Raw genomic sequence first — 27,112 nt, forward strand, 5'->3', positions numbered from 1 at the left:
TGCTCTCTATATTTACCAGCTCCCATTGAAGAAAGGAGTGGCCACTGGACTAAGTTCTAGCAAATAAATCAGAAGCAGAATTTTCTGGGTAGGGCTCCTGGAATATTTCCTTAAGGTGTGCAGAAAAGAGGATGCTGACTGAGCTGGTGTTTTCCACCTTCTGGCCCTTGCTCTTCCCCATCTTCATGCCTGGATCACAGAAGTGATAAATGTGGCTCCAACAACCACGTGGGAGACCACACAGCAAAAGGCATAGGCTAAGAACATCTGTGAGGAACAAGAAGGTAGAGCCTGGTTTCTAGGTTGTGGAGTTGCTCTACCAGGTTCAGACCACCTACATTCCAGCCTCTAACTACAGAAAAACAACTACTAACTTATAACACCCCATCCACCAAGATGGAGGCCATCTGGTCACCTATTTCCCCCATTTCCGGGGTTCCCCTTTCCTTTCTCTCACTATTCTTGCCCCCTCCAGCCCCTCAGTCTCAAAGTAAACACCCCTCACACTTGAACTTATCTGGACCTCCCAGCCTGAAGTGAAACCTGGATACTCCTGAAGGCATCACTTCTTTGGAGTCTTGGGTGAAGTTTCTCTGACCAGGATTGGAGAAGCAGTGCTTTCCTTTTTCCCTCATGTAGGACCTGGACTCTGAGCCTCTGCCACCTGGCCAGATCCTCTCTTCTCCTCCTTTTGCTGTCATACCTCAGGTTCACCATCTCTACTTTGCTGAAAACTTCAGGCTTTGGATCACCATTTTCTTCTCCACTCTGCCTCCCAGCCAGGATCCCCAGTGACTTTAGCTTCACTCAGTGCTGAAGGCTCCACATCTCTGGTGGCTTCTGCTCCATGCTGGTCTCCTCTTCCATGGCCACACTCTGAACCTCATCATCACTATGAAAAGCTCCTCCTCTGAAATTTTAAATTAAGGCAAGTCTATTCTGACTGCAGCTCCTGCCCTCAAGTGTTCCAGAACCTCTGTCCCTGAAGAATATCTGCCCCTTCTCTGAGGCTCTAGGTCCCTTTTGATCTAGGTCTCCTTTGATTCTAGCACCTCCTCCCATCACATCTTCCCTTATTTATAACTGCAAGCACTTTTGCTAACATCCCCAATGATCCTGCCTCATGCACCTACTGGCAAAAGCCTCATCCCTGTTCATTTCAACTGTACCTAAGAAAAACAATAAATTCATGATACAAATAGTATCTCAAATCAATTGAATCCTAAATATCACCCAGAAATCTATAGGTTGTGATCAGCTCATTCTCCATGGCTGTTTCAAAACTTCTCCACTATCCCTTATTCAAACTCCTGGTGACAGATGTTTTGAAACTTAGAATAGTAATATGGTATATGTGCTACACATTATATAGAAGCCACTGAATATAGATGGTCTACATATTTTATATTATACCAGGAGTCTGGGGAGTTTTCCATATGTAATCTGATACATTAATACTTCTACAGCAGTGTGGACAGTCACACTAAGTGGGTTGTGGAAAAAATATATGTAAGATCCGGTTAGGCTTTGCTACCAAATTTATGAAAGAACTTTGGTTTTCAGAAATTTTGGTATCATAGATAATTATGGTAGTCTCCATTATCTTCACTTTGGAGATAGGAGTTATTCTTGTTTCATTGCCATAGGTTACCCTTTACATCCAATTAATCTCTGAGGCTGTCAGTTCTACCCTCCTAAACATCTTTTGAAGCTTACCGCTTCTGGCTCTTCCTACTACCACATCCCCTCAGGCTACCTGAATCTTCCCCTAAATTACCTTAACCGCCTTCTACCTGGTCTCCCTCCCTCCAGATGGACCTCCTCCCCCTACCATCCCATGTTTGATCTGTTCTCCATCCTGCAGCCAGAGTGATCCCTGTAACACAAACATGATTGTGCTAATCCCCTCTGTATGATACTTTTATGGATCCCTGTTGCTGTCTGGATGAAGTTCAGATGTTTTAACATAACTTTACAAGGCCCTTGATGACTTTCCTAGCCTTATCTGTTGTCATTTTCCACCTCAAGGTCAAAGTCTCAGCCTTACTAAACTATTTTTAAATCCCTTAGAGAAAGCTACTTGCTCTTGTCTTTGGACAAGCTGTTCCCTCTTTGACAATGTACTAGTAAAACTCACAACTCCTCTTTTGAGATACAAACTAAAACTAAAGATAAATTATGAAAGTCAGTGTGTGCAGAGACCCATTCTAACCACAGCCAAGAAATCCAGGCCTGTCCAATCATCTAACTCCTACACCTATGTTTATTTCTGGTTAATGGTTGATTTTTTTTTCCAGAGTATGCTAGAACAAAAAAAAAAAAAAAAACAATCCAGAAATAATTATGTATCTAGTTTCAGATTTGTTTTGACTGGCTATTTATACATACAATGAAATATTTTTAAAAACTTTTAAAAAGATTATTTATTTTAGAGAGAAATAGCATGCACGCTATGCAGAGGGAGAGGGTGAGAGAATCTCAAGGAGCTGAGTGTGAAACCTGATGTGAGGCTTGATCTCATGGTCCTGAGATTCATGACTGGAGCTGAAATCAAAAGTCTAACACTCAGCCAACTGAGCCACACTGGCACCCCTATTTTATAAGCTTTAAAAATTTTTATTTTATAACCACAAATTGATATAACCAATTTGCAGAATATTCGGAAAACAAAAACAGAGGCAAGATCCTTATTTTCATGATTCTAAAAAACAATTACTATCTTCTAAAAGGTAAACTCCACGAGCGAGGGCTGCATGTATCCTGTTTACTGCTGTGTCCACAGTGCTGTTTTTAATTTTTTTTAATAAATATCTGAATGAATGACTGATATATCATTTTGGTGTACAGAATTCAAAATTCAAACACATTTATATTTTCTACTGTATACCTATTTGTCAACTTTGAGAACTTCAATTTCAGCACATGTAAACTGTGGTTGTTCCTGCGAAGATAATCAGAAAACAACAGTTCTGGAAACTGACTACAGAAGTAACATGAGCAGCACAGATGCTTCGGGAAAGATAAAGGATAAAGTAAAACTGAAGAAGAATCATCAGGGATGCTCCTGAGTGGAGTGCCTCAGGCTAAGTGAGCAGAGGGGAGGCATACACAAGGTTGGGTCATAAAATCAAACAGGCATCACACAGCTTCATGGACAATGGGAAGCCAACAAATGACTCCTTGTGTAAGCAACATATGCCGTTTAGCAAAATCGGTGTGTCAGTATCTTGCTAGAAATGTACGCAGAAACCATCAGGAAAGTTTCTGATGAGCAGAGATGAATCTCTGCTGGTTATTGTCAAAAGTGTCAAGGTCTCGAAAGTCCAGGAAAATCTGAAGAAAGCTCTCCGTTGAAAGAAACTAAGCAGAGAACTAAATGCAATGAGTGATTCTGACCTGAATTCTTTTGCTACTAAAACATATTATTGAGACAATGGGACAGATTTGAATGGGGTTTAAAGATTAAATGGTAGCAATGTATCAATGTTAATTTCCTAACTTGGATGCTTTTAATGTAGTTATGTAGGAAAATGCCCTTTTATGTTAAAAAAATGCACACTAAAGTATTCAGAGATATGGGCATTATGTTGGCAGCTTAAACCTAAATGTTCATGAAAAAAATTTTTTTGTACTGCACTTGAACTTTTCTGTAAGTTTGAAATTATTTCAAAAGAAAAATAATTAGAATCTCTAAGGGTAGATCTGGGCATCAGTATTTTAAAAATGGTCTAGGTGATTCTGATGTGCAAGGAAGGTTGGAATCGACTGCTGTAGGTCTCCACCATCATTATTTAGAAAAAAAGTTACATACTTCTGCACAGAGTACATGAACCATAATTTATTTCACCAAACGCTTTTCCCTCTTTTTCTTCAAAATGATTTATGGAAGAGCTTTTATATGCTAGGCAAGACAGATTCTCTTCCCTGTGAGTACTCAGTCTTATGGGGACATATATATAAGCAAACAGACAATGGGCTATAATAATAATAATATAATTGCATCATTTGTCAAGCAATTACTCTGTGCTAGGCACTATGCTATCTGATATGGCAGGTACTGCTATTATCTTCATTTTATGGAATGAGGAAACCTAGCTTGATGAAATGAGTAACTTGCCCCAGGCACAGAGCTATGTCAGCTCCTGACTACACTACTATGTTAGAGGGAAGCAAAATGCTATGAAAACACACATATGAAAGGACCTCTGATGTAGACAACAGGTATTAAGAAAGCCTTCTCAGAGGAGGGACCATCAGATATAGTTTTGGACATGCATGTTATTTCTGATTTTAATTACCACAAATGTTCCTTCAGTGAACATCTGTGCAGATAACTTTCCATTTCATAGTCCTGCTGCCACATCCTCCTTTGGCCAGCATCAAAGAATTCTGGACAAATGGGAAAAACCTCATGGCTTTCAGTATCTGTTACCATGTAGCTGTCACCAGAATATGAGGGTATGTGTTTAATAGCAGCCTTACCAGCAATGAACAGCAACACTTTAAAAATTCTTTTCACCTAATAAAAAACTAGCATTTCTTTGATTACTAGTTTAGCTATACACTTTGCCATTAATGCTTTCTTTGAAGCTCAAATTTAAGATCTTTAGAGTTACTTCCAATGAAGTGTCAGGAACATTATCAGTGAAATGATATCATAGAATATCTCACACCACAGATGCTGTCATTTATTTCTACAACCACAAAAATGCCTTTGTCACAATTAGAAGAATCCAAATAAATCAGATTCTATATTCATGCTAAGATCCATGACCTCGGAAACTTATTGTGAGTTCAATGAGGACAGGAGAAATGTCTCATTTTATTCTGAAATCCTATCACAATGTCAGCAAGTAATACATACTACAATCGTTTGCTACAAGAATAGTAAGTGCATAAAATAAATGGGGACAAAATATGAATTGAAACCGTACCTTCTAAGGTCTACACTTATGACACAAATAAACTTAGCTCAGTAAACATCACATGGGGAAAAGATTAAGCAGAAGTAACATTTTCCCATTTCCCTGGCTCCTATAGGGAGCCTATTATTCCAGTGTGTTAACGACATTTCTGGTTTGTGCCTTTTGTCCTAGATTCTTGCCTGGTGGGATCTGCCTTTCAAAAAGGTCCTGGATTAGACAATACATTCTATGGTCACCCTACATCTAAAGGATGTTCTCTTGATGAATAGCAGCATAAAGTGCTTCCCTGATCACAGAGCTTGTCCATTTCACCCTGAATTTCACTCTGAAGACTTATGAACAGATAATTACTCTGGCTTCTAGGTGTTTTTATAATACTTTACCATTTAAAGCCAAGTAACAATCCACAAACAGTTAATCCCTAACTGGGAGAACATCTCTTGGTTATATTAGCATTCTTTATCCTGTTTTGCTGATAAAAGTGAGGCATGGAAAGAAAAAATGACTTATCCAAGGTCACATCAAGTATGAATCACCAGCCACATGACAGGAGGCTGCTAGAGCTCCAACTTCTGGCTTTTGATTAATTTTCTAAACCACACAGTCATTAACTTACAGTTAAATCTCCTATGCAGTTAGGCTAGAAAATGATTTAGAAAATGGGTTTGTAAACTGCAGGCAGTATTAATCCATTTCAAACTGTACAAGCAGCATCATGGGCATACCTTGATAATATTTTTTAAATTTTAAATGGGCATAAATTTCATGATTAATATTTCAGTTTCACTGAACAACAATCTGTATTCAAAGCTAGTCTACAGATCCTAAAATATCAAAAGATAAAGAGAATATTTATAAAACAGATGAAAATTTCCAATAAACATGTAATGCTTTGGGCAATTAATTAAAAAGGAAGTTACATTTTTCCATTTCATAAGTATGTCAAAATTTCATACCAGGGTGCATTGTTCAGATAAGATTACATTAACATGTAATTGCATGTTTATCACATTAACATCCTGTATTATAGCAGAAAATCTTAATGGAGTTAACAAAGTCATTGTCTATAGCAACAAAATCAAACTCTGATGGGAATAAATTTAATATAGTATGTTCAAGACCTCTATGAATAAAGACTCTACTACTTGCATAAAAGAAGAGGCATACTATAAATACAGTTGAAAATTCACAATTATAGATAAGTCAATATGAGATATTAACTTATAAACATATTATAACGTTAGTCAACGTCCCATTTGCATCTTGAGGATAAAGAACTTGGTAAACTCATGCAAAGTTCATGTGGAGGAATAAATTTAAAAGAATAACCAGGAAAATTTTTCAAAGTATAAATAAAGTACAACATTAAAAAAAGTATTTTGCTGGCATAGACCAATGGAATAAAATCAAAAGCTCAGAAACAGGCATAGATGTAGACAAGTATTTAATAAATGAGAAGTAACAATGAAAATACAGAAGGATTTAATGATGTTATGACAGCTGACTGGTCCAGACCTCACACTATATGTCAAATTCTAGGTGGATTGAATGTTTCAATGTAAGAAAATGAAAGTAAAATGTGAGGGAAGGCCTTTCTATGTATAACTTCAAAGGCAGAAAAAAATGACTGATAAATTTGACATAAAACATAGGTAATATTCTCTAAAAACATAGGCAATATTCTCTAAAATAAATAGTACTGAGGATATCAATCATCTTTCTATCATTATGCTACAATCACTTTATCGTGTGTCTTTTCAGTTCAATTCCTTTTGACATACAAAAATTAAAAAACTGTAAAAAGTTAAAAAAAAAAAACACCTCTATTTTTCTTTAAAATCTCTCTGCTTTTGGCCTAGAAAGGACTTTTTAAAAACCACACCAGACTGGGGCACCTGGGTGGTTCAGTTGGTTAAGCGTCTGACTCTTGATTTTAGCTCAGGTCTTGATCTCAAGGATGTGCGTTCAAGCCCTACATTGGGCTACAATGATGGGTGTAGAGTCTACTTAAAGATAAAAAGCAGAAAAAATAAAAATAAAAAAATAAAAAAAAAATAAAAAGCAGGGGTAACCCGGGTGGCTCAGCGGTTTAGAACTGCCTTCGGCCCAAGGCAAGGTCCTGGAGACCCGGGATCAAGTCCCACGTCGGGCTCCCTGGATGGGGCCTGCTTCTCCCTCTGCCTGTGTCTCTCATGAATAAATAAAATAAAATCTTTAAAAAATAATAATAATAATAAAGCAAAAAACCAAACAAGAATAATTTTCACTAATATTTTCTTTTTTAAAGATTTTATTTATTTATTATTCATGAGAGACACACAGAGAGAGAGAGAGAGAGAGAGAGAAGCAGAGACACAGGCAGAGGGAGAAGCAGGCCCCATGCAGGAAGCCCGACGTGGGACTCGATCACGGGTCTCCAGGATCAGGCCCTGGGCTGAAGGTAGATGCCCAACCGCTGAGACACCCAGGCGTCCCATCACTAATATTTCCTTATAATTTTTTCATTGTTTCCTATAATGTTAATAACACAGATGAGGGTCAAAATATGGCTCTGTCCCATATGAGTGGTTTGAGGAAATTACTTAACCTGAGTTTGAATTTATTTTCCTGAAAAAATGGACATCATAATACCAACCTATCAGAGTTGCTTTGGAGAGTAAAAGAATTACTTTATACAAAGCATTTATCTATCATGCTAGAAACCAGCATACAAAGAGTCAATAAATAGTAACTATTTCTTTTAATGTTATCACACATCATATTGGACTTCTTGATTTCACGGACATATTTTTATGACTAAAAACTTATGGCAATAGTATTTCTACCTGTTTTTTAAAACAAATTTCATATTATTTAATTAATGCTGTAGCTTTTCATTTTCTAAATTATTTTTAAATGTATGCATTAAAATATTTGAATATATATATGCCAATCACAGAAATACCTTAATTCTTTGAAGACTAGTTATATGCAGCATCCTACAATGTGGTCATTTAAAGCTGCAGTCTGAAGTCTTCAGATGGCCAAATAATAGTATAATCCAAGAATATTAAAAGGTTTCTTATACACAGGAACAGCTGAGACTATGAATTTGAAATACAAATAGGATATTGAGCCTTCTTTATCTTACCTCTAAGAGGCCATCATCCGGTAGATCAGTACAGTGAACGGCATTCTGGATCTTAGTTTTACCAAAGATTGCTCTGAGGGTTCCAGGGCGTAAATGCCGGGCAATTTCCTAGAAAATACACATTTACATATAAGGTTGGTCACTCAGTATTAACAAGAAAAACACCAGTTATCTGAAACACTTGAATTACCTGTTTATGAAATCATGTATACATTGATGGCACTGACTTTTTTCTGGAAATATTGTGTATGTATGAAAACTTTGAAGAATGAAACATTTCAGTTCACTCATAAAGCTTTTTCTGTGGCCTGATATAAAGTCCAGAGGGCAACAATAATTATATCTCTTTTTAACAACAGTTTATGGAAATCACATAAAATACGAACCTAGTTCATTACTGTGAAAAACCTGAATCCAAACAACTTAATTTAAAATGAGCTAGTTTGGGATCCCTGGGTGGCGCAGCGGTTTGGCGCCTGCCTTTGGCCCAGGGCACGATCCTGGAGACCCGGGATCGAATCCCACGTCAGGCTCCCAGTGCATGGAGCCTGCTTCTCCCTCTGCCTGTGTCTCTGCCTCTCTCTCTCTCTCTGCGTGACTATCATAAATAAATAAAAAATTAAAAAAAAATTAAAAATAAATTAAAAATAAAAAATAAAATGAGCTAGTTTGATGGCACTGCTTTCAAAAGATTTTTCAAAATGTTCCAGTTGTATCAGCTTAGCACTAGCTCACATTAGGGGAAAGAATGGTTACAAATAACTCAAAACTGAGAGTAAAAGTAACAAGAGGTTAAAAAAATTAAAGATGGGGGAGTATTAATGACTTACTTATTAGTCTTTTTTTTACATTCTTTTTTTTTTAAGATTTTATTTATTTATTTATTCATGAGAGACACAGAGAGAGGCAGAGACACAGGCAGAGGGAAAAGCTGGCTCCATGCAGGGAGCCCAATGTGGGACTCGATCCCAGGACCACAGGATCACACCCTGAGCCAAAGGCAGATGCTAAACTACTGAGCCACCCAGGCATCCCGTTGAGCCACCCAGGAGTCCCCTTTTTTTAAAATTTTAAGTGAAACATTTCCAAAACTTCAAATTTTGACATATACACACAAAAAGGGTATCTAATTTTTATGATTTTTTTTAAAAGTAACAAATAACCTGTGTGCCCACTATTTAGCTGAAAAGTACCCTGTATAGGACTTCAGCCTGACTTCATGCTATCCCACTCCAACCTCTACCCAGTGGTACCCGTTACTCTCAATTTTATTTAAAAATTCCTTTGTTTCGTTTGGTTTTCAAAACACTGTTTTTCAGATTTGTTCATGTTGTTGTGTAGTTCATTTGTTTTTATTACTATAAAATTCATATTTTATCCATTTTCCTGTTAATGGACATTCAACTAATTTTTTCTCTCCCCTCCTTGCTTTTGACATGCACACACATAATCACACACAACTCTGTGTGTAGTATGGCACTCTTATATGTAGTATGGTGCATGTATGCAAGAGTTTTGTTTGGGTTAGGGCCCAGACATACTCAGTACTGCCAAACCATTTTCTTAAGTGGCTGTAACAATTCGCCTCAATCATTAGTGCACCAAGAATTCCCACCACACACATTAAAAATCAACATTTGATATTGGCTGACTTTTTAATTCTGCTATCGTGGTGGGTGTGGAATGGTGTCTCACTCTGTTCTTAGTTCATACTTCCCTGATTACTAAAGATGGCTAGTGTCCTTTCATACACATCCACTTTTGTAAAATGCTTATTCTTATCTTTTCTCCATGTTCCTACTGGCTTTTATTTTCATTCCTTTTGATTATTATTCTTGTATCCTGAATTCTATTTTTTGTCACTTTTTTGTGAGGCAAATATCTTTTCCCTGTCTGAAGCTTGTCTTTGGGTTTTCTTTAGTAGGATTTTTATGAACAAAATTACTAAATTTTAATGAAATTAAATTTATCAATATTCTCATTTATGATTTGTTGTTTCTGAAGGAATCATTCCCTACTCCAATACCATAAGGATACTCTTCTCTATTGTCTTCTAAAATCTTTAAGTTTTGCCTTCCACTTGAAGTTCTTGATCCATCTACAATTGACTCTTGGCTATGAAGTGAGGGGGATAACCATTTTCATTTTTTCCACATGGATATTTAATTGCCCAAGCACCATTTATTGAATAGTTTCTCTCCTTCCCCACCAGTCTCCAGTGATTAGCTCTGTTATATTTAATATTTCTGTGTAGGTATGAGTCTGTTTATTGGTTTGCTGTTTGGTTCCACTGGATGTTTTGTCCATTTGTACATTTACCTTATCCTGTCTTAATTATTATAATTTTATAATTAGACTTCATCTGGTAGGGCATCTTCAACTCTAGATTTTGGTTTTGAATGCATGAAGTCTGAGTTGCCTATCAGATATTCAAGGGAAAATTTCAAATACACGGATGGGTGTGAGCCCCAAGTTCAGAGGAGTCTTCCATATTGCAAATAACAATTTGGGGACCCAAAGCATTTTTAAGGTATTTAAAGGTTTCAGTTGGATGAGACTGTGAAGGCAGTGACAGGAGATATGGGGGTGCCATATCATTGGAAAGTCAAGGAGACAACGAGAGATGAGCAAAGGAGATGAAGAAGGAATGACTAGCTAGGTAAGAAGAAATCCAGGCAAGTGCATTCCTAGAAGACAGTGAAGAAAAATGTCAAGGACAGAGGGTCATCAGCAGTGTCCAATGCTGCTGAAAAGTCAAGTAGGGTAAAGACCAAGAACTGCAAACCTGACGTATCAATATGGTGTCAAGAATATCCTGGACAAGAGTGGTTTCAGAGGCCTGGAGATGAGCAAAACACAGATTAATGTGATTTCAGGAGAGAAAGGGAGTAGAGGAACTGGGAAAAGTGAATACAGTCAACTATTTGAAGAGTTTTGCTGCTAACATTGAGCAGTAAATGGAGAGAAGAGGAATGGGAGAGAGGTTTCTCTGGAGGAGAGTGTTATTTTTAAAATGAGAGAAATAATAGCATGTTTACATGCTGAGAGGAATGATCCAATGAAGACAAACACTGACAAAGCAGGAATAAGAGGGAATTGCTAGAGTGGAGTCACATGTAAGAGTAGGGGAGTTGGCCTTATCCAGGAGCATGGAACATCCATCTTTAGCATCAAGAATACACACGGAGTCTGCTGCAGGGAGTGGATATATACAGAGGTGGGAACTTATGGAAGCTCTCTATTTTTAATTTTTATTGAGATATAACTTACATAGGTAACATGCATTGGTTTTAAGTGCCCCATGAATTTTGTCAAATGTATAAACTCAGTAATCACCATCCTGAACAAAATATGGAACATTTCCAAAGTTCTCTCCAGAAGTTTTCTTATGATTGATTCTATTATGCAGTGAAAGGGGCAGCAGGATTGTCATCAGCTGGAGAGGAAGGCTGGGGAGGAAGTTTTTGGGATGTCAGGAGAGAAAAGAAGGTACAGAACACATTTTAAGAGAGCAAGAGAATGAATTAGAAACTGAAATGTGACTGCTGACAGCACTAAGGGCCCTCCTGTGAGGTCTTTCATTAGTGAAGGTAGTGATCACGAATGCAAAGGGAGATCATACAGGATAGCTGTGTGTTCTCCAGCCACATACAGCTGCATGGGTGCAGGCAGAGATTTGATAGAAAGTTGAATGTAATGAGGGTTAGGGCTTTACCAAAAGAAAACCACAAAACAAGAGAGGGGTAAGGGAGTTGAGAGTGTAAGCAAGGGAATGATAGTAAGGACAGGCAACAAAAATTAAACTGAGTAAGAAACTGAGGGCCTAGGGTAGGGGTGCAGGGGTGAGAGATGCTGAAAAGGTAGATCAATGGATTGGAGCTCCTAGTGGGACAGAATGAGTATTAAAATTGCCATTTGAAGAAGTGAGCTGGAAAGTTAAGGGAAAAGATACCTAAAATTGAAATTACTGGAAGTGAGTGGTGAGGGGGTGTTGGTTAACAACCCTTTTGGGGTTTGCCAGGTGTAATCTGAAACTGGCCCCTGTACTCAGAGGGCGGGAAGAAACTGAAGAAAGTTTAGTAGTGGCAGTTTTCATAAGCAAAAGGAACTTGAGTGGCAGTAAGGTGAGTGGATTCCTGCACTCACTAGCAACATCTTAAGTTCACACAGAGGCCTTAACTGGGTTCCGTCATGCATACTGTGCAGGTGTTCTCAATACCATATCATTATCTCAAGGCTGGGCCCTTGGAGCAGCCACTAGGGGCCAGAAAGGCAAGCAGAACCCACATTCCAAGGACAGGCGAGGGGACAAGGAACCTCTGATCCACTAGGTCAACTGGTGGTCATATCTTTTCAATGACCTTCTCCAACAGGGGGTTACAGTGATTTATAATGATCAATTTTAAGACGTAACCATTGCCCAGGTCACATGGAGGGCAAGCACAGTGAGGAAAGGAGGATCGCAGACTAAAGCCAAAATGCTGAGTGGATCAGCTCTGTAGATATGGCAATCACCAAGAGCTATGGCGGCTGTAGCTTGTGGTGCAAAAACGCTGAGAGGTATTCACACGTGTGATTCAATGACTTTGGCACATTTTAAAGGTGTGCATCTATTTAATTAAGTCTTCCTTTCAAGGTTGTATCAAATGTCAGTTACAAATATATTACTTAAGAAAAACATTTTGATAAATTAGAAAATAAGGGTGGCTGAATATTTTATTTCAAATTCATGACTTTTATTCTGTTCCCCCTAATTTTCCTGAGAATCAAGCACCCAATCTTACACACCTACTCTTCTCACGTGGTGGTAAGCTGCCATTCGGTGAAGATGTACTTTGTAAAATCATGAAGGTGAGTACTTATTTTCCTTTTCCTGTAATTTCAGTTAGGAGGAACATACTTGAAAAGGACTCCATTTGAGAGAACTGTTTCATAAGAACTTATCCTGTACCTACTTTATTTGGCACTCACCATTTTCATTAAAATATTGCTTTCATGTAGGTGACTTTATATGTACAACACTCGAATTCTGAAGAAGGGTGTGTGTGTGTGTATGTGTGTGGTGATGGTGGTGGTGGTAATTGGGGAGGTTGTTGTTAAGGTCTAATCATAATGTGCCATGGTGAAAGAATGTGGTCTCTTTGGTCATCCTTTGAAGGGATTTGTTGGTATTTTCTTTGCATAGTCAATTTTAGTCAGAGTCTCAAGGGTAGCTGTGAATAATGTTGTTACAAGTTGCATTTTCTGGGAAACCAACTCTGAGGCAGATTTGCATGCAGGAAGTTTACTGGGAAGTGGCCTCAGGATCTACACTTGTGGGGAAGTAAGTTACATGGGATTGGGCAGAGGGAGTAGCTGAACTGCAATGAGTAACAACAGCAGCCTCAGATAATCCTACAGCGAACTCTAGAGCTACTATGACCCCTCAAAATCATCCTGAATTGAAGCAAACAGGTACAGCCTTGATTTCTCCAAAATGACTAGTCACTGGATATGGGCCACTCCAGGGAAGGGGCCATGACCTCAGGGGCAAGGTGACTTTCTTTAACAGGGGGCAATATCTGGAGGACTTACTGAATTACTGTCAGTTGCCAACATACAGGAGAATGGGCACTTTAGTCCTGAAGGTGAAAGGGGGATCTGAGTGGCCCTCCACAGCCTCTACTACTTATAGACATACAAACACACACAACGTATGTTGCATACACAGCATATATGACAAATATGTTGTTGCAGACTATCACAATCTGATTACCATTCTTTTTAGGTAATTAATTTTTTCTCTTTTCTGGAAAGTTTTGCATTATCTCTTTATCTAGGTATTGGTTATTTGCCAGTCATTCTGTTCCACTGGTCTATTGACTGTTGTCCAATTGAATGTGAAGAGCCACATCTTTAGTCAGCTTCTATGTCTTCCATTGTTTTCTCTCCTCCATGTCATGTCTTCTTTCCTTTGGTTATTTCTATGCAATAAATGTTGCGACTTCTGATTCTATCTTCCCTCTTTTTTTAAACTGGATCCAGGTAAGGAGTCCAAGATGGCAGAGGAGTAGGAGACCTTAGTTTTGTGTGGTCCCAGGAATTCTGCTAGATAGCTATCAAATCTGTCTAAGCACCTGCAAACTCAACCTGAGATCTAAGAAAAGAATTGCTGCAACTTTACAAATAGAAAATTGATCACTTTCAGCAGGGAACCATAGTGATGTCCCCTGTCTGATTTCTTTTTTTTTTTTTTAAGATTTTATTTATTTATTCATATGAGAGAGAGAGAGGCAGAGACACAGGCAGAGGGTGAAGCAGGCTCCATGCAGGAAGCCCGATGTGGGACTCGATCTCAGGTCTCCAGGATCATGCCCTGGGCTGAAGGCAGCGCTAAACTGCCGAGCCATCCGGGCTGCCCTCCCTGTCTGATTTCTAATATTGGTTTATATTTCCTCACTTTTTTCTTGGATGTTTATCAAATTTGCTTATCTTCTCAAAATATATACTCTATTATTATTTTTCATCGATCTGACATTCCTTAAATCTCTCTGAGGATACTGACTCTCTTATTTTAAAGGTTATTTGTTAGCTCTATTAATTTGCTTTCCTTAGGTATTGGTTCTGTGACAGTTCTGAGCCCATGGTGCTATCTGCCATGTTAATGCACTCATTTTACTGACATTCTCTATTTCCCCAAACCCTCTGAGCCACCTTCAATTCATTGTTCATGCTGCTATCATTTTGCACCAACAAACAGATATTATTATGCTACTCACTTGCTATGGCCTAAGGCCTAAATTCCTTAATGTGGCTCCTTCAAGATCCTCCGCATTTTGCCTAAACCTATCTTGTAGGCTTCACTCAAACTTTCCCTGAAAGCTTAAATCCCACTAACATCATTTCCTCTATGGGACTTATTTGAATTCTGCCCAGGGGAATTTTACTTTTTCCATTGTTTCAAGAGGAATTTATGCTCCTATTAAAGACCTCTGATTTGTATCTTATATGGGTTTTTTGTGTGTGTGTCTATTTTTGTAAGTTCTCATTAGACTCTCAACCTTTAACACAATATAAAACTTCCTTGGTATTTTATGTCTTATTTCTAAACACAGAGTAAATGTTTGCCAAACACTTGTTGACCGACATAAAATGACAACGTTTCTACTCAGGGAGCTAGGTTGGAGAAGTAAGGAAGAGCAAGGGCTATGGTGGAAGGCTCTGTGGATTTGAATTTTGCCTTTGTCACTGACTAGTTGTTTGACCACATGTGTTCCTTAACCTCTCTGCTTTAATGTCCTCATTTGTACAATAGGGATAAAAACAAGACTTAATGATGGTGTTGTTGTGAGAACTGAAGGAATAACTCACATTATTTAGAGATGTGTCTGTCACATTCAATAGACAATGCCTATTAGTTTTATTAATATAACCTTAGGATTTATTGAAAATTAAGATGAGACTTCCTAGAAAAAGAGTATACTTTGTTTATGCATTAAAGGTAGCCCAACCAAATATTCAAGTATTTTTTTAAAGAAAGGTTTATTTATTTTAGAGAGTGAGAAAGAGTGAGAGAGAGAGCTCAGGGGGGAGGGGCAGAAGGAGAAGGAGAGAGAGAATCTCCAACAGATTCCCTGCTGGGTGCAGAGCCCCACATGGGGCTCGATCCCAGGACCCTGAGGTTATGACCTGAGCCAAAATCAAGAGTCAGACGCCTAACTGACTGACCTACCCAGGCATCCACATATTTTAATAAATATGTGACATCTCTCAAGATTTTTAATGATAGTTTTAGAATAAAGGTAAATGTTTAAATAATCAAGTAATAAGACACTTAGATTAAATGATAATCTATAAGTAAACAAATCACAAAAAGTATAAAGTCTTTACTGCTATATTTTGTTTAGGTAAATGATAATGATGAAGCATAAAGCTATATAACAAGTATTTTCTTCATAGCTTCTTTCATTTTTCATTAAAACTTAGGCTTTCATCTCATCTTTTTTTGAAAAAGTAGATACATTGATTTTACTTTTGATTATTGTAAAATTTCATATACACCTATAAAAATAAAAATTACTGAAACACTGAAAGTGAAAGTCCAGAAGAACCTTCCACAGATCATTCTCCCCCTCTGTTTCCTGGCAGTTTTTCCCTAATTGTTACTAATAGACTCATGCTCATGCTCTCCTGTTCCTTGTACTATGGTGAAAACCATCCCACCAAGCACATCCCTTAATGAAGCAGAAATGAATATCAGATACGTAAAAGCAATGTAAAATACCAACATGCAATTTTCATATCAGAAATGATTTAACTTACTGTAGTTTTAATAAGTAATAGGTTATCCTGAGAAACTGAGACTCTTTAAAGCCTCACATTTATTTGCATTTAGAAGGTCAGCAGTCTTTCAAACTCTACTAAATTCCTGTCATATCCATCTGCCACTACAACCTGGCCTGCTGAGCACCCTCAAGTCAAATGCTTAGTTATTATACAGCTCATCAGAAGTACTAAAAATTCTGCTCTGGTAATCCTGCCGTAGGAGGAAGAATTCTGGCTTAAAGAATGACCTCTAAATCTAAGACATGGGAAAAATGCAGTAAGTAGGATGATGATTAGCTAAATACTGAAAACACATTGGAGAAACTTTATATAATTATCTTACTATTGTGTCCATTATAAATATTTTTGTTTATTGAATTTTAAGTCTGCCAGACTCATAAAATACATCTGGACAAAGAAAACAAATTGCTTACACAGAAAGCCATATTGTTTCAGTTATTTATAATACAAGAGAGATAATGCAAGATTGAAAGTGACCTTCCACTAACGAAATGTATTGGGAAGAGATCTGTGACATTTATTGATTACACAACTTTTATGAGAGACGACTTGTTGATCAACTATAGAATATATTCATACAATGAGTGGTACATGGTGGATAATCACAATTGGTTATTAATCTAATTTCAAAAAGATTCTAAGCAAAAGGAAAACATCTACTCTAAACTATAGGGTAACCGTGTTAGCTATGATAGAGACAAGTGGATAAATATTAAAAGAACTATAGGGATCCCTGGGTGGCTCAGCAGTTTAGCGCTTGCCTTCGGCCCAGGTCGTGGTCCTGGAGTCTCAGGATCGAGTCCTGCATTGGGATCCCTGCAGGGAGCCTGCTTCTCCCTCTGCCTGTGTCTCTGCCACTCTCTCTCTGTGTCTCTCATGAATAAATAAATAAATCTTAAAAAAAAAAAAAAAAGACAAAGAACTAGCATAGCTTCAGTCTTGGCAACCCTACAAAAGCTGTGAAGCAAAACAGAAAATCATGCTAGAACTATTGCCCTCATTTCACAGACAACAAGGGTAATAAAACTTAATATTAAAGACCAAATAAGCAACTGATATAATTAAAGCAGCAAATATTCATTCTTTTAGCCAATGAGTCCTGTAATATTAAAAAGTACATGCTGAGTTCTTGCCTCGATTCCTCTGGTACTTCAGAAACATCCCACCAAAGTTGACCTTCAAAACAACTTCTCCACTTGCATGAAACTTTATATTAACTAATGCAGTGATAGTTTTATATTCCTGGGAGATGAGCAGTATCGGATAAATTCTCAACTAAAACATGATAATGGAACACTGGAGGAACTGGAAATAGGAAAGGGGACCACAAGAGAGATCCAAAGGCTACTTTCTATAAGTCTAAGGATCCTTTTAAAACCTATGCACGGGACTCAGAAAGAATAACTGCAAAATTAAACTCAACTACTTATGTATTAATCTCATTGAGTGAGCTGTCGGAGAATTCACAGTAAATACACTTATCTTACTAGCTCCGGAGGCCACATGATTTGCTTAAATATGAGGAATCATTAAAACACCTGGCTTGTGAACTCTTGACAGGCTTCACATCTCACTTTTCATTAAGTAGAAATTAGATGTAATGTAAATTTATAGAACCTGAAGAGGGTGATAATTAAATGGGATTTCAGGCAAAACATTTAGACAATTCAATCCTGTCTTTTGCACTAGGCTTCAATAGACCACATGCCATAGTAATCACTTCCCCTTACTTAGCTGTTTGCTACTTTAGCCAATAGGCACTAGCTGACACAGGTGTTATTTTAAAGTAAAAATGATGATCCCTGCATTTTCTTTTTAAATAGCTGGGCAAATCTCTTTGCTCACTTTTACGTAAATTACATTTTAGCAAAACCCACAAGGACTCATTTATATTAAGTCTGTGAGCATAAATGTTAGTATAGAGGAAGAAAATGATACAATTTTTTGATAAATATTTTCCTATTTTGTTTTTCCCAAATGCTACATTTAGGAGACTTAACCTTTGAAGTATAGTCATATTACTACTGAGAAACTTGAAAGACTCTCAATCTCTCCTCTAAAAAGAAGTGCTCCCCACAGCCTACCCTGCCCTGATAAAATGAAGAACTGCTACGCAATCTTTCTGGACTTAAAGGTCAATACTCGGGAACTCCTCTAAAGGAACAAAACAATGAAACAGATGGGACCCATACTTGGCACCTTTAACACTCAATTTATTATAAAGTCCTGTCAATAAAATGCTGAAATACAGTCCACAGCAGCCTATTTCTCTTTTCCTCCACTCTGCTATCATATTCTCTTGCCTAGACTATTGATTTCTTAGATTTCACTCTTCCTGGTTTATGTAGTCTCCTAGTTCTTACTGCTCCTGATAAATACATTCACCACAAAACAGGATATTCAACAAAGCTGAATCATACCATTTCTCTCCTTAAGATGCTTTCCTTCTAAACAGGAAATCTAAAAATTTTAACATGCTCTAGAAAGGCCTATGTGATCTGAATCCTGCTTACTTCTCTACCTGCACCTGAAATAATCTAGTCCCTTCCACCTCTTCCCATTTTCAAAGCCACCAAGCTCTTTCCTAGCTCAAGCATGAAAACACATACAATTCCCTCTGAATATTCTGGCTCAGAAGTTTTTCTCCCTCTTCTCAAGAAGTTCATAGTCCTTACAAATGGTTCAGAATAAGCAACACAAGTAAGACCAAGTCCGTTCTATAGAGTGGCTTTCCTAACCCTTCATTTTACCCTCCTTCCAGATGGAGGTTAGGAATCTAAAAAATTACATTCTCTAGACACCCTTTAGGCTAGAATTCTTTTTTTTTTTTTTGGCTAGAATTCTTGATGTAAATTTTGTCCCAATAAGATCTGGAAGGCAGAAATGAACACAGGCCAGCTGCCTGCTGATGTTGCCCCTGGCAGACAAAGTGGGACGCACGAGTGTTCGGAGGCAGTTTTGGCTAGACTCAAGGCCTAAGTTACCAGATTCTGTGACAGTCAGTGCCGGTGGCAGCAGTGGAGGTAGCAGTAGCAACTTTTGCCTTAGATGCTGGTATGGTGAGGTGGCCTTGACATCAATAGCTCCAGTGGTCTAAAAACTCAATATATATAGGGATACTTCAAATTATAAAATAGGACAAGAGAGTTTATAAAACTTAAAAGATTATTTATCCTATAGTAGCAACATAAATCTCAGCAGTGTGTGGAAATATCTTGGGTGTCTTAAAGGCCTAGGTCCAGCATACAGGACTGAATTAAATAAGATAATGTCCACAAAATGCCTAATAGTGTCTGGCCAAATCAGAGGCATTCAACAATAGATACAGTTATCATCTTCATAATATTATAAATAAATTCCCAAGATTATAGCTAATAATGAAGCATTTAGATAGTACTTTTCATTTTAAAAAAATGAAATATTTCATATGTACCTTGCAACCCCCTATTGTGTTGGCAATGCAGACAGTTATCACCTTTTATATGGATTACCTGGTTTTACACTCTTAGATTTCCTATCCAGCACTGAAGAAAGAGTGTATCCAAAGATCAACCACTTTGGGCAAACTCTTTTAATTTCCTAACCTGCTCCAGGCCTGCTACAATTCCCTTTAAAGTTGCCAGAAGTCTACCCCTTCTGGCGCAGTCCACCCTCTCACCTTGTTTAGACCACAGTGGTCTCCGAACAGGTCAGCCTGAGTCCACCATCAAAAATTTATTCCTCTTGTTTCACTCTTGTCATTTGTAAATGCCTCAAGGGCTATGACTTTTGTATATCCACCACACAGAGAATGCTCATGAAAGATTCACTGAGTAACACCAGTAATGGTTTAGTGCAGGAATGAATACATGAGTGAAATGACTACACGATCAAATATATACACTTCATTAACCTGGTTAACAACAGGGTAGAGAAACTAGATCTCTTGGTTACTAATAATCCAGCAGGCCCTTTTGGGTATGTTACATTCTACAGACATGCCTATTTTAAGGAACCCTGAAACATATCCTTTTGAAATGAAAGTAATCACTACTTAATTTATCTATTTTGTGAGTTGATGGTTTTGTATATCAGACTTTCTCAAATTAGGGCACATCTGTTTGAAAATGGAATTAAGAACTCTAAGCACTAATCCCAAAGCTCTGAAAGTGACTTGCTCTGTGACCTTGATTAAAGATAATACTACTGTTTCATCACAGATACAGAACCCTATGTGGTGAATATGAAATGAGATGGGAGCAGTCCACCAGAGTGGCATTAGGTATAAGCGCATGCTCATAAATGACTTTTCCAATTGGGATAGTAAGACACACCCAAATTCCCTGAAGGACTACTGAATCTTCTGGTGAATACCCATAATGTAGAAAGGACCAACTCATTCTCTAAACATTAGTGGTCACATTATAGTTAATCATCTTTAATCTTATTTGAACTGCTCTATTACATGTGCTTTCTTTTGAAAACATATGCTCCTCTATTGCTCTATAATGTAATAAATCACATTCTTATATAGGATCTTGAGGCAAGATCCTCATTTAAAGAGGAAATACTAAACTCTGTTTACCACAGTTACAATGTCATTATTTTCTTGATTATATATCTTTTACCAGTACACATTTGTGCACAAAATACACTGAATTTTTCTATGAATGAGAATACTTGATAAATCAGAATACCCCTTTACCTATATAAATCAGATTACAGTTCTTGCCCTCAGAAGTATCTTGTTTTTCTTCCCCAAATCTTTATTGTAAAAAAAAAAAAAATCTTTATTTTTTATTTTTTCCTCTCATCTTTAGTCTTTAACTATTACAGCCTTTTTAAAAAGAAAAACTTGGGACACCTAGGTGGCTCAGCAGTTGAGCATCTGCCTTTGGCTCAGGGTGTGATCCTGGGGTCCAGGATTGAGTCCCGCATCAGGCTCCTTGCTGGGAATCTGCTTCTTCCTCTGCCTATGTCTCTGTGTCTTTCTCCCAGTGTCTCTAATGAACAAATAAAATCTTAAAAAGAAAAAAACGAAAAACTTTTATTTCAGATTTATATTCCAAAAGGTAACTTTAATGCCTGAAATTCACTTTCTCTTCCTAAAAGAATTATAAACTATCATCTTGAAACACAATATTTACTTTGGAGAAAAAATGTTCCATTTCCTCAACCTTTTCTAGGCTCTGATCTCTGCTCTTCTCTGCCAAAGCAATGTTCAGAGCACCTTACATAAATCTGATTTTCTTTTATACTGCTGGAATGAGACAATTTTCCTTCTTAACAAATGGTAACTTTGAACTTTAATCTGTGTAGTTGAGTATTTTAGGAAACCACAGAAAAAGTAATTTCAAAACTATCATTCAACAGTTATTAGAATGAATGCTGGCATCTCCAATCCTGGTTTTCTAGTACCTCAAACACATGTCCCCAAATAATTATCTTCCACTACCCTCCTGCAATCTCCAGGTGCCAGTTGAATATCTCTTCTTTTGTTCCAAGTGGCATCACTATCCTTCCAAATGTCCAGGGAAGATAATTTAAAACTTTCTCTAACAATTTCAGTCATTATGCACAACCAGTTGGTCACTACCTAACTTATTAATTTTATTTGTTAATATCCCCCTCCATTTATTCAATGAGTATTTATTGATACCTTTAACATGTGAGATGCTGGTGCTGTAGGTAAGGAAATAAGTTTAATTACACATGACATTTTTTATTTTAAGAAGTCACAGTCTTACGAGATGTCAGGTAAATAAACAGATAGTGATGTTCTAGGAATCAATAAACAGCTGTCAAAAAATAAACAATAACAAACTGATCTGTACCATTTTCCCATTTCCATAGTGTAGATACTCCCACCATGACAGCATATAGACTTGAGAAGTGACGCTAATGACTGGATCTTGCAAGCTGGTGCAAGCTGACCCAACACGCAATGTGACAAAAGCTCTCCTGGAGATATGATGCAAAGTGCCCTGGGAATGAAAGGAAGGGTACCCAGGGCAGGTTTCACAGGATTTTCTAGGTTCTGTGAACTTTCTTCCATTTTTCACAGCTACTCTTTAGCTTAGCAAGGTGCAGGGGAAGTTGGCATGATAGCTTTTTCCGTAACTCAATCATCCCATTTTATAAACAATAATTAAGACATATAAGGTATGATAATTCAAGGAGCTCCTTAATTTTGCCCTGAAATATTATTTTAGCCTCATCACTTTTGTAAATGGACACAGTACACAAAAAAGGACATACATACTTGCTTTAATAGTGAACCTTTTTAAACAACTTGCAACGAGTCCTGTTATTTTCTGTGATACTCACCTCAACATGCCTATCAAACACAGTGGAGTGATGTTTATCAACACATTTATTTACTTTTCCATAAACTTGAAATATATTTTTATATAACCATAATTTGTTCACACTATTCCTTCAGGAAAAATCTAAGCCCCTACAAGAAAAGTCCCTCCATGAAGCATTTCCCAATCTCTAGCTAGAGTTAAGACCCTCTGTGCTACAAAGGGTACTTAGCATAGTGTAACTTGTGTCGTAACTGAAATTATGTTGGCTATCTCTCTGTAAGAGCATTGATCAGCACTATTTGCAGATGGCATGATATTGTATGCATAAAATCCTAAAGATTCCACCAAAAATACTATAAGTAATATATGAATCCAGTGAAGTTATAGGATACAAAATTAATACCCAGATATTGGTAGCATTTATATACACTAATAATGAAGTAGCAGAAAGAGAGATTAAGAAAACAATTCCATTTACAATTGCACCAGAAAGAATATCTAGGAATAAACTTAACCATGAAGGTCAAAGACCTATACTCTGAAAACTATAAAACACTGATCGAAGAAGTTGAAGATGACATAAACAAATGGAAAGATATTCTACATTCTACAGATTAGAAGAATTAATATTGTTAAAATGTCCACATTATCCAAAGCAATCTACAATTCAATGCAATCCCCATCAAAATACCAATAGCATTTTTCACAAAACTGGAACAAATAATACTAAACTTTGTAGGGTACCACAGAAGATCCCAAATAGCTAAAGCAATCTGAGAAAGAAGAACAAAGCTGAAGGCATCAGAATCCCAGATTTTGAGATACACTAGAATGCTGCAGTAATCAAAACAGCGTGGTACTGGCACAAAATAGACATAGATCAACAGAAAAGAACAGAGAGCCTAGAAACAAACCCCATGCTTATATGGTCAATTATTCTATGACAAATGAGGCAAATACATATAATGAGAAAAAACAGTCTCTCCAATAGACGGTTTTTAGAAAACTCGACAGCTACATGTAAAAGAATAAAACTGGACCACTTTCTAACACCATACTCAAAAATAAACTCCAAATATATTAAAGACCTACAAGTGAGACCTGAAACCATAAAACTCCTAGAAGAGAACACTGGAAGTAATTTCTCTGATATTGGTCATAACAACATTTTTCTAGATATATCTCCTAAGGTAAGAGAAACAAAAGCAAAAATAAACTATTGACACTACATCAAAATAAACAGCTTTTGCACAGCAAAGGAAACCAAAAAATGAAAAGGCTACCTCCCAGGGGCCTGAGCGGCCTGGGAGCGCAATTCCAGCAGCACAAGCCCCGGATCCCAGGGCGCTGGGGACACAGCCTAGGATCCTGCACTCCCCTGGGACAGGTGGAGGCTGGGAGGGCACAGGACAGTGAGGATGCTCCTGCACCAGGCATCCCCCAGCTGTGGTCAGTGCCTCCCACCCCTGGGAGCCTCTAGGTCAATGCAGACTGGGAGCTGCGGTAGTTACTGGGGGAGCTGACTCCAGGGCTGGAGAGCTGGCCACCGCCAGTGTGGTCGTTCCTCCTTGTGTCACACTGTGTCTGGGATGGAGTGGGGCCACCTGAGAACAGAGGCCTCACAAGGATAAACAGCTCCCACTGAGCCGTGCACCTGGCAGGGCGTGGGGCAGCTCCCCCAGGTGCACACACCTGAGAATCAGCACAGCAGGCCCCTCCCCCAGAAGACCAGCTGGAAGGACAAGGGAAGAGCAAGTTCTTGACCAAGCAGTGCAGGAAAGCTCCAGGGGAAGTCGAGTGATTTACAGTATATAGATCCAGAGGATACCCCTCCTTGTTTTGTTCTGTTTTTTGTTTGTTTTTTATTTTTTTCTCTTTCTTTTCTTCCTTTTTCTAGTACAACTCACTTTTAGCCACTCTGCACTGAGCAAAATGACTAGAAAGAAGAACTCACCACAAAAGAATCAGAAACAGTACTCTCTTCCACAGAGCTACAGAATTTGGATTACAATTCAACGTCAGAAAGCCAATTGAGGAGCACAATTATAAAGCTACTGGTGGCTCTGGAAAAAAGCATAAAGGATTCAAGAGACTTCATGACTGCAAAATTTAGATCTAATCAGGCTGAAATTAAAAATCAATTAAATGAGATGCAATCCAAACTAGAGGTCCTAACGACAAGGGTTAATGAGGTAAAAGAACAAGTGAGTGACATAGAAGTCAAGCGGATGGCAAGGAAGGAAGCTTGGGAAAAAAGATAAAAACAATTAAAATACCATGAGGAAAGGTTAAGGGAAATAAATGATAGCCTCAGAAGGAAAAATCTACGTTTAATTGGGGTTCCAAAGAGTGCCAAAAGGGACAGAGGACTAGAAAGTGTATTGGAACAAATCATAGCTGAGAACTTCCCTAACTTGGGGAGGAAAACACGCATTCAGATCCAGGAGATAGAGAGATCCCCCCCTAAAATCAATAAAAACCGTTTAACACCTTGACACTTAATAGTGAAACTTGCAAACTCCAAACATAAAGAGAAAATCCTTAAAGTAGCAAGAGACAAGAGATCCCTAACATATATGGGGAGAAATATTACATTAACAGCAGACCTCTCCACAGAGACCTGGCAGGCCAGAAAGGGCTGGCAGGATATATTCAGGGTCTTAAATGAGAAGAAAATGCAGCCAAGAATACTTTATCCAGCAAGGCTCTCATTCAGAATAGAAGGAGAGATAAAGAGCCTCAAAGGTAGGCAGAAACGGAAAGAATATGTGACCACCAAACCAGCTCTGCAAGAACTATTAAGGGGGACTCTGTAAAAGAAAGAGGAAGTCCAAATAAATAATCCACAAAAACAGGGACTAAATAGATATTATGATGACACTAAATTCAGATCTTTCAATAGTAATTCTGAACCTGAATGGGCTTAATGATCCCATCAAAATATGCAGGGTTTCGGACTGGATAAAAAGGCAAGACCCATCTATTTGGTGTCTACAAGAGACTCATTTTAGACCTAAGGGCACCCACAGCCTGAAAATAAAAGGTTCTAGAACTATTTTACCATTCAAATGGTCCTCAAAAGAAAGCAGGACTCACATTAGGACTCATATCTTATCCTCATGTCAGATAAATTAAAGTTTATCCCAAAGACTGTAGTAAGAGATGAAGAAGGACACTTTATTATACTTAAAGGATCTATCCAAAAAAAGGACCTAAAAATCATGAATATTTATGCCCCTAATGTGGGAGCTGTGAAGTATATCAATCAATTAAAAACCAAAGTCAAGACATACTTAGATAATAATACACTTATACTGGGAGACTTCAACACAGCGCTTTCCACAAATGACAGATATTCTAAGCACAACATCTCCAAAGAAACAAGAGCTTTAAATGATACACTGGACTAGATGGATTTCAGAGATATTTACAGAACTTTACATCCAAATGCAACTGAACACACATTCTTCTCAAGTGCACATGGAACTTTCTCCAGAATAGGTCACATACTGGGTCACAAATCAGGTCTTGACTGATACAAAAGATTGGGATTGTCCTCTGCATATTTTCAGACCATAATACTTTGAAACTAGAACTCAATCACAAGAAGAAATTTGGAAGAAATTCAAACATGTGAAGGTTAAAGACCATCCTGCTAAAAGATGAAAGGGTCAACCAGGAAATTAGACAGAATTAAAGAGATTCATGGAAACTAATGGCAACGAAGATACAACCACTCAAAATCTTTGGGATACAGCAAAAGCAGTCCTGAGAGGGAAACACATCGCAATGCAAGCATCCCTCAAAAAATTGGAAAAAACTCAAATACACAAGCTAACCTCATGCCTAAAGTAACTGGAGAAAGAACAGCAAATAAAACCTACACCAAGCAGAAGAAGAGAGGTAATAAAGATTCAAGCAGAACTCAATGAAATAGAGCCCAGAAGAACTGTAGAACAGATCAACAAAACCAAGGGTTGGTTCTTTGAAAGAATTAATAAGATAAACCATTAGCCAGCCTTCTTAAAAACAAAAGAGAAAAGACTCAAATTAATAAAATCATGAATGAAAAAGGAGAGATCACAATCAATACCAAGGAAATACAAACGATTTAAAAAACATGTTATGAGCAGCTATACACCAAAAAATTAGGCAATCTAGAAGAAATGGATGCATTTCTGGAAAACCAAAAACTACCAAAACTGGAACAGGAAGAAATAGAAAATCTGAACAGGCCAATAACCAGGGAGGAAATTGAAGCAGTCATCAAAAACCTTCCAAGACACAAAAGTCCAGGGCAGGCGGCTTCCCAGGGGAATTCTATCAAACATTTAAAGAAGAAACAATACCTATTCTACAAAAGCTGTTCCAAAAGATAGAAAGGGACAGAATACTTCCAAACCTGTTTTATGAGGCCAGCATCACCTTAATTCCAAAACCAGATG

At 37.7% G+C, this 27,112-nt stretch overlaps 1 protein-coding gene and 1 long non-coding RNA gene across 25 annotated transcripts in view; one reads left to right on the forward strand and one right to left on the reverse strand.

Moving 5' to 3' along the window:
• Positions 1-18,628, forward strand: part of LOC144316105 (uncharacterized) — a 54,862-nt gene extending 36,234 nt beyond the window's left edge. For 5 of the 18 annotated variants that reach the window (XR_013381914.1, XR_013381913.1, XR_013381923.1 and 2 more), the window contains 3 exons: positions 12,820-12,906; positions 16,430-16,636; positions 18,371-18,628. This is a non-coding gene — a long non-coding RNA (uncharacterized LOC144316105). The remainder of the gene's footprint in view (positions 1-12,819; positions 12,907-16,429; positions 16,637-18,370) is intronic. The other 13 variants (XR_013381919.1, XR_013381920.1, XR_013381931.1 and 10 more) reach the window with 5 other exon arrangements.
• NME7 (NME/NM23 family member 7) overlaps positions 1-27,112 on the reverse strand; it is a 262,104-nt gene that overhangs the window by 47,124 nt on the left and 187,868 nt on the right. For 4 of the 7 annotated variants that reach the window (XR_013381904.1, XR_013381906.1, XR_013381905.1 and 1 more), the window contains exon 11: positions 8,056-8,163. Coding sequence is in view for 2 of the 7 variants with exons in the window: in XM_077901583.1 (XP_077757709.1) it covers positions 8,056-8,163 (108 nt within the window). In the remaining 5 variants the exon portion in view is untranslated. Of the gene's footprint in view, positions 1-7,400; positions 7,437-8,055; positions 8,164-19,364; positions 21,381-27,112 lie in introns of those variants that run through there. The other 3 variants (XM_077901584.1, XR_013381908.1, XR_013381907.1) reach the window with 3 other exon arrangements.

The sequence above is a fragment of the Canis aureus genome, chromosome 6, assembly GCF_053574225.1.
Source record: "Canis aureus isolate CA01 chromosome 6, VMU_Caureus_v.1.0, whole genome shotgun sequence".
Taxonomy (NCBI): domain Eukaryota; kingdom Metazoa; phylum Chordata; class Mammalia; order Carnivora; family Canidae; genus Canis; species Canis aureus.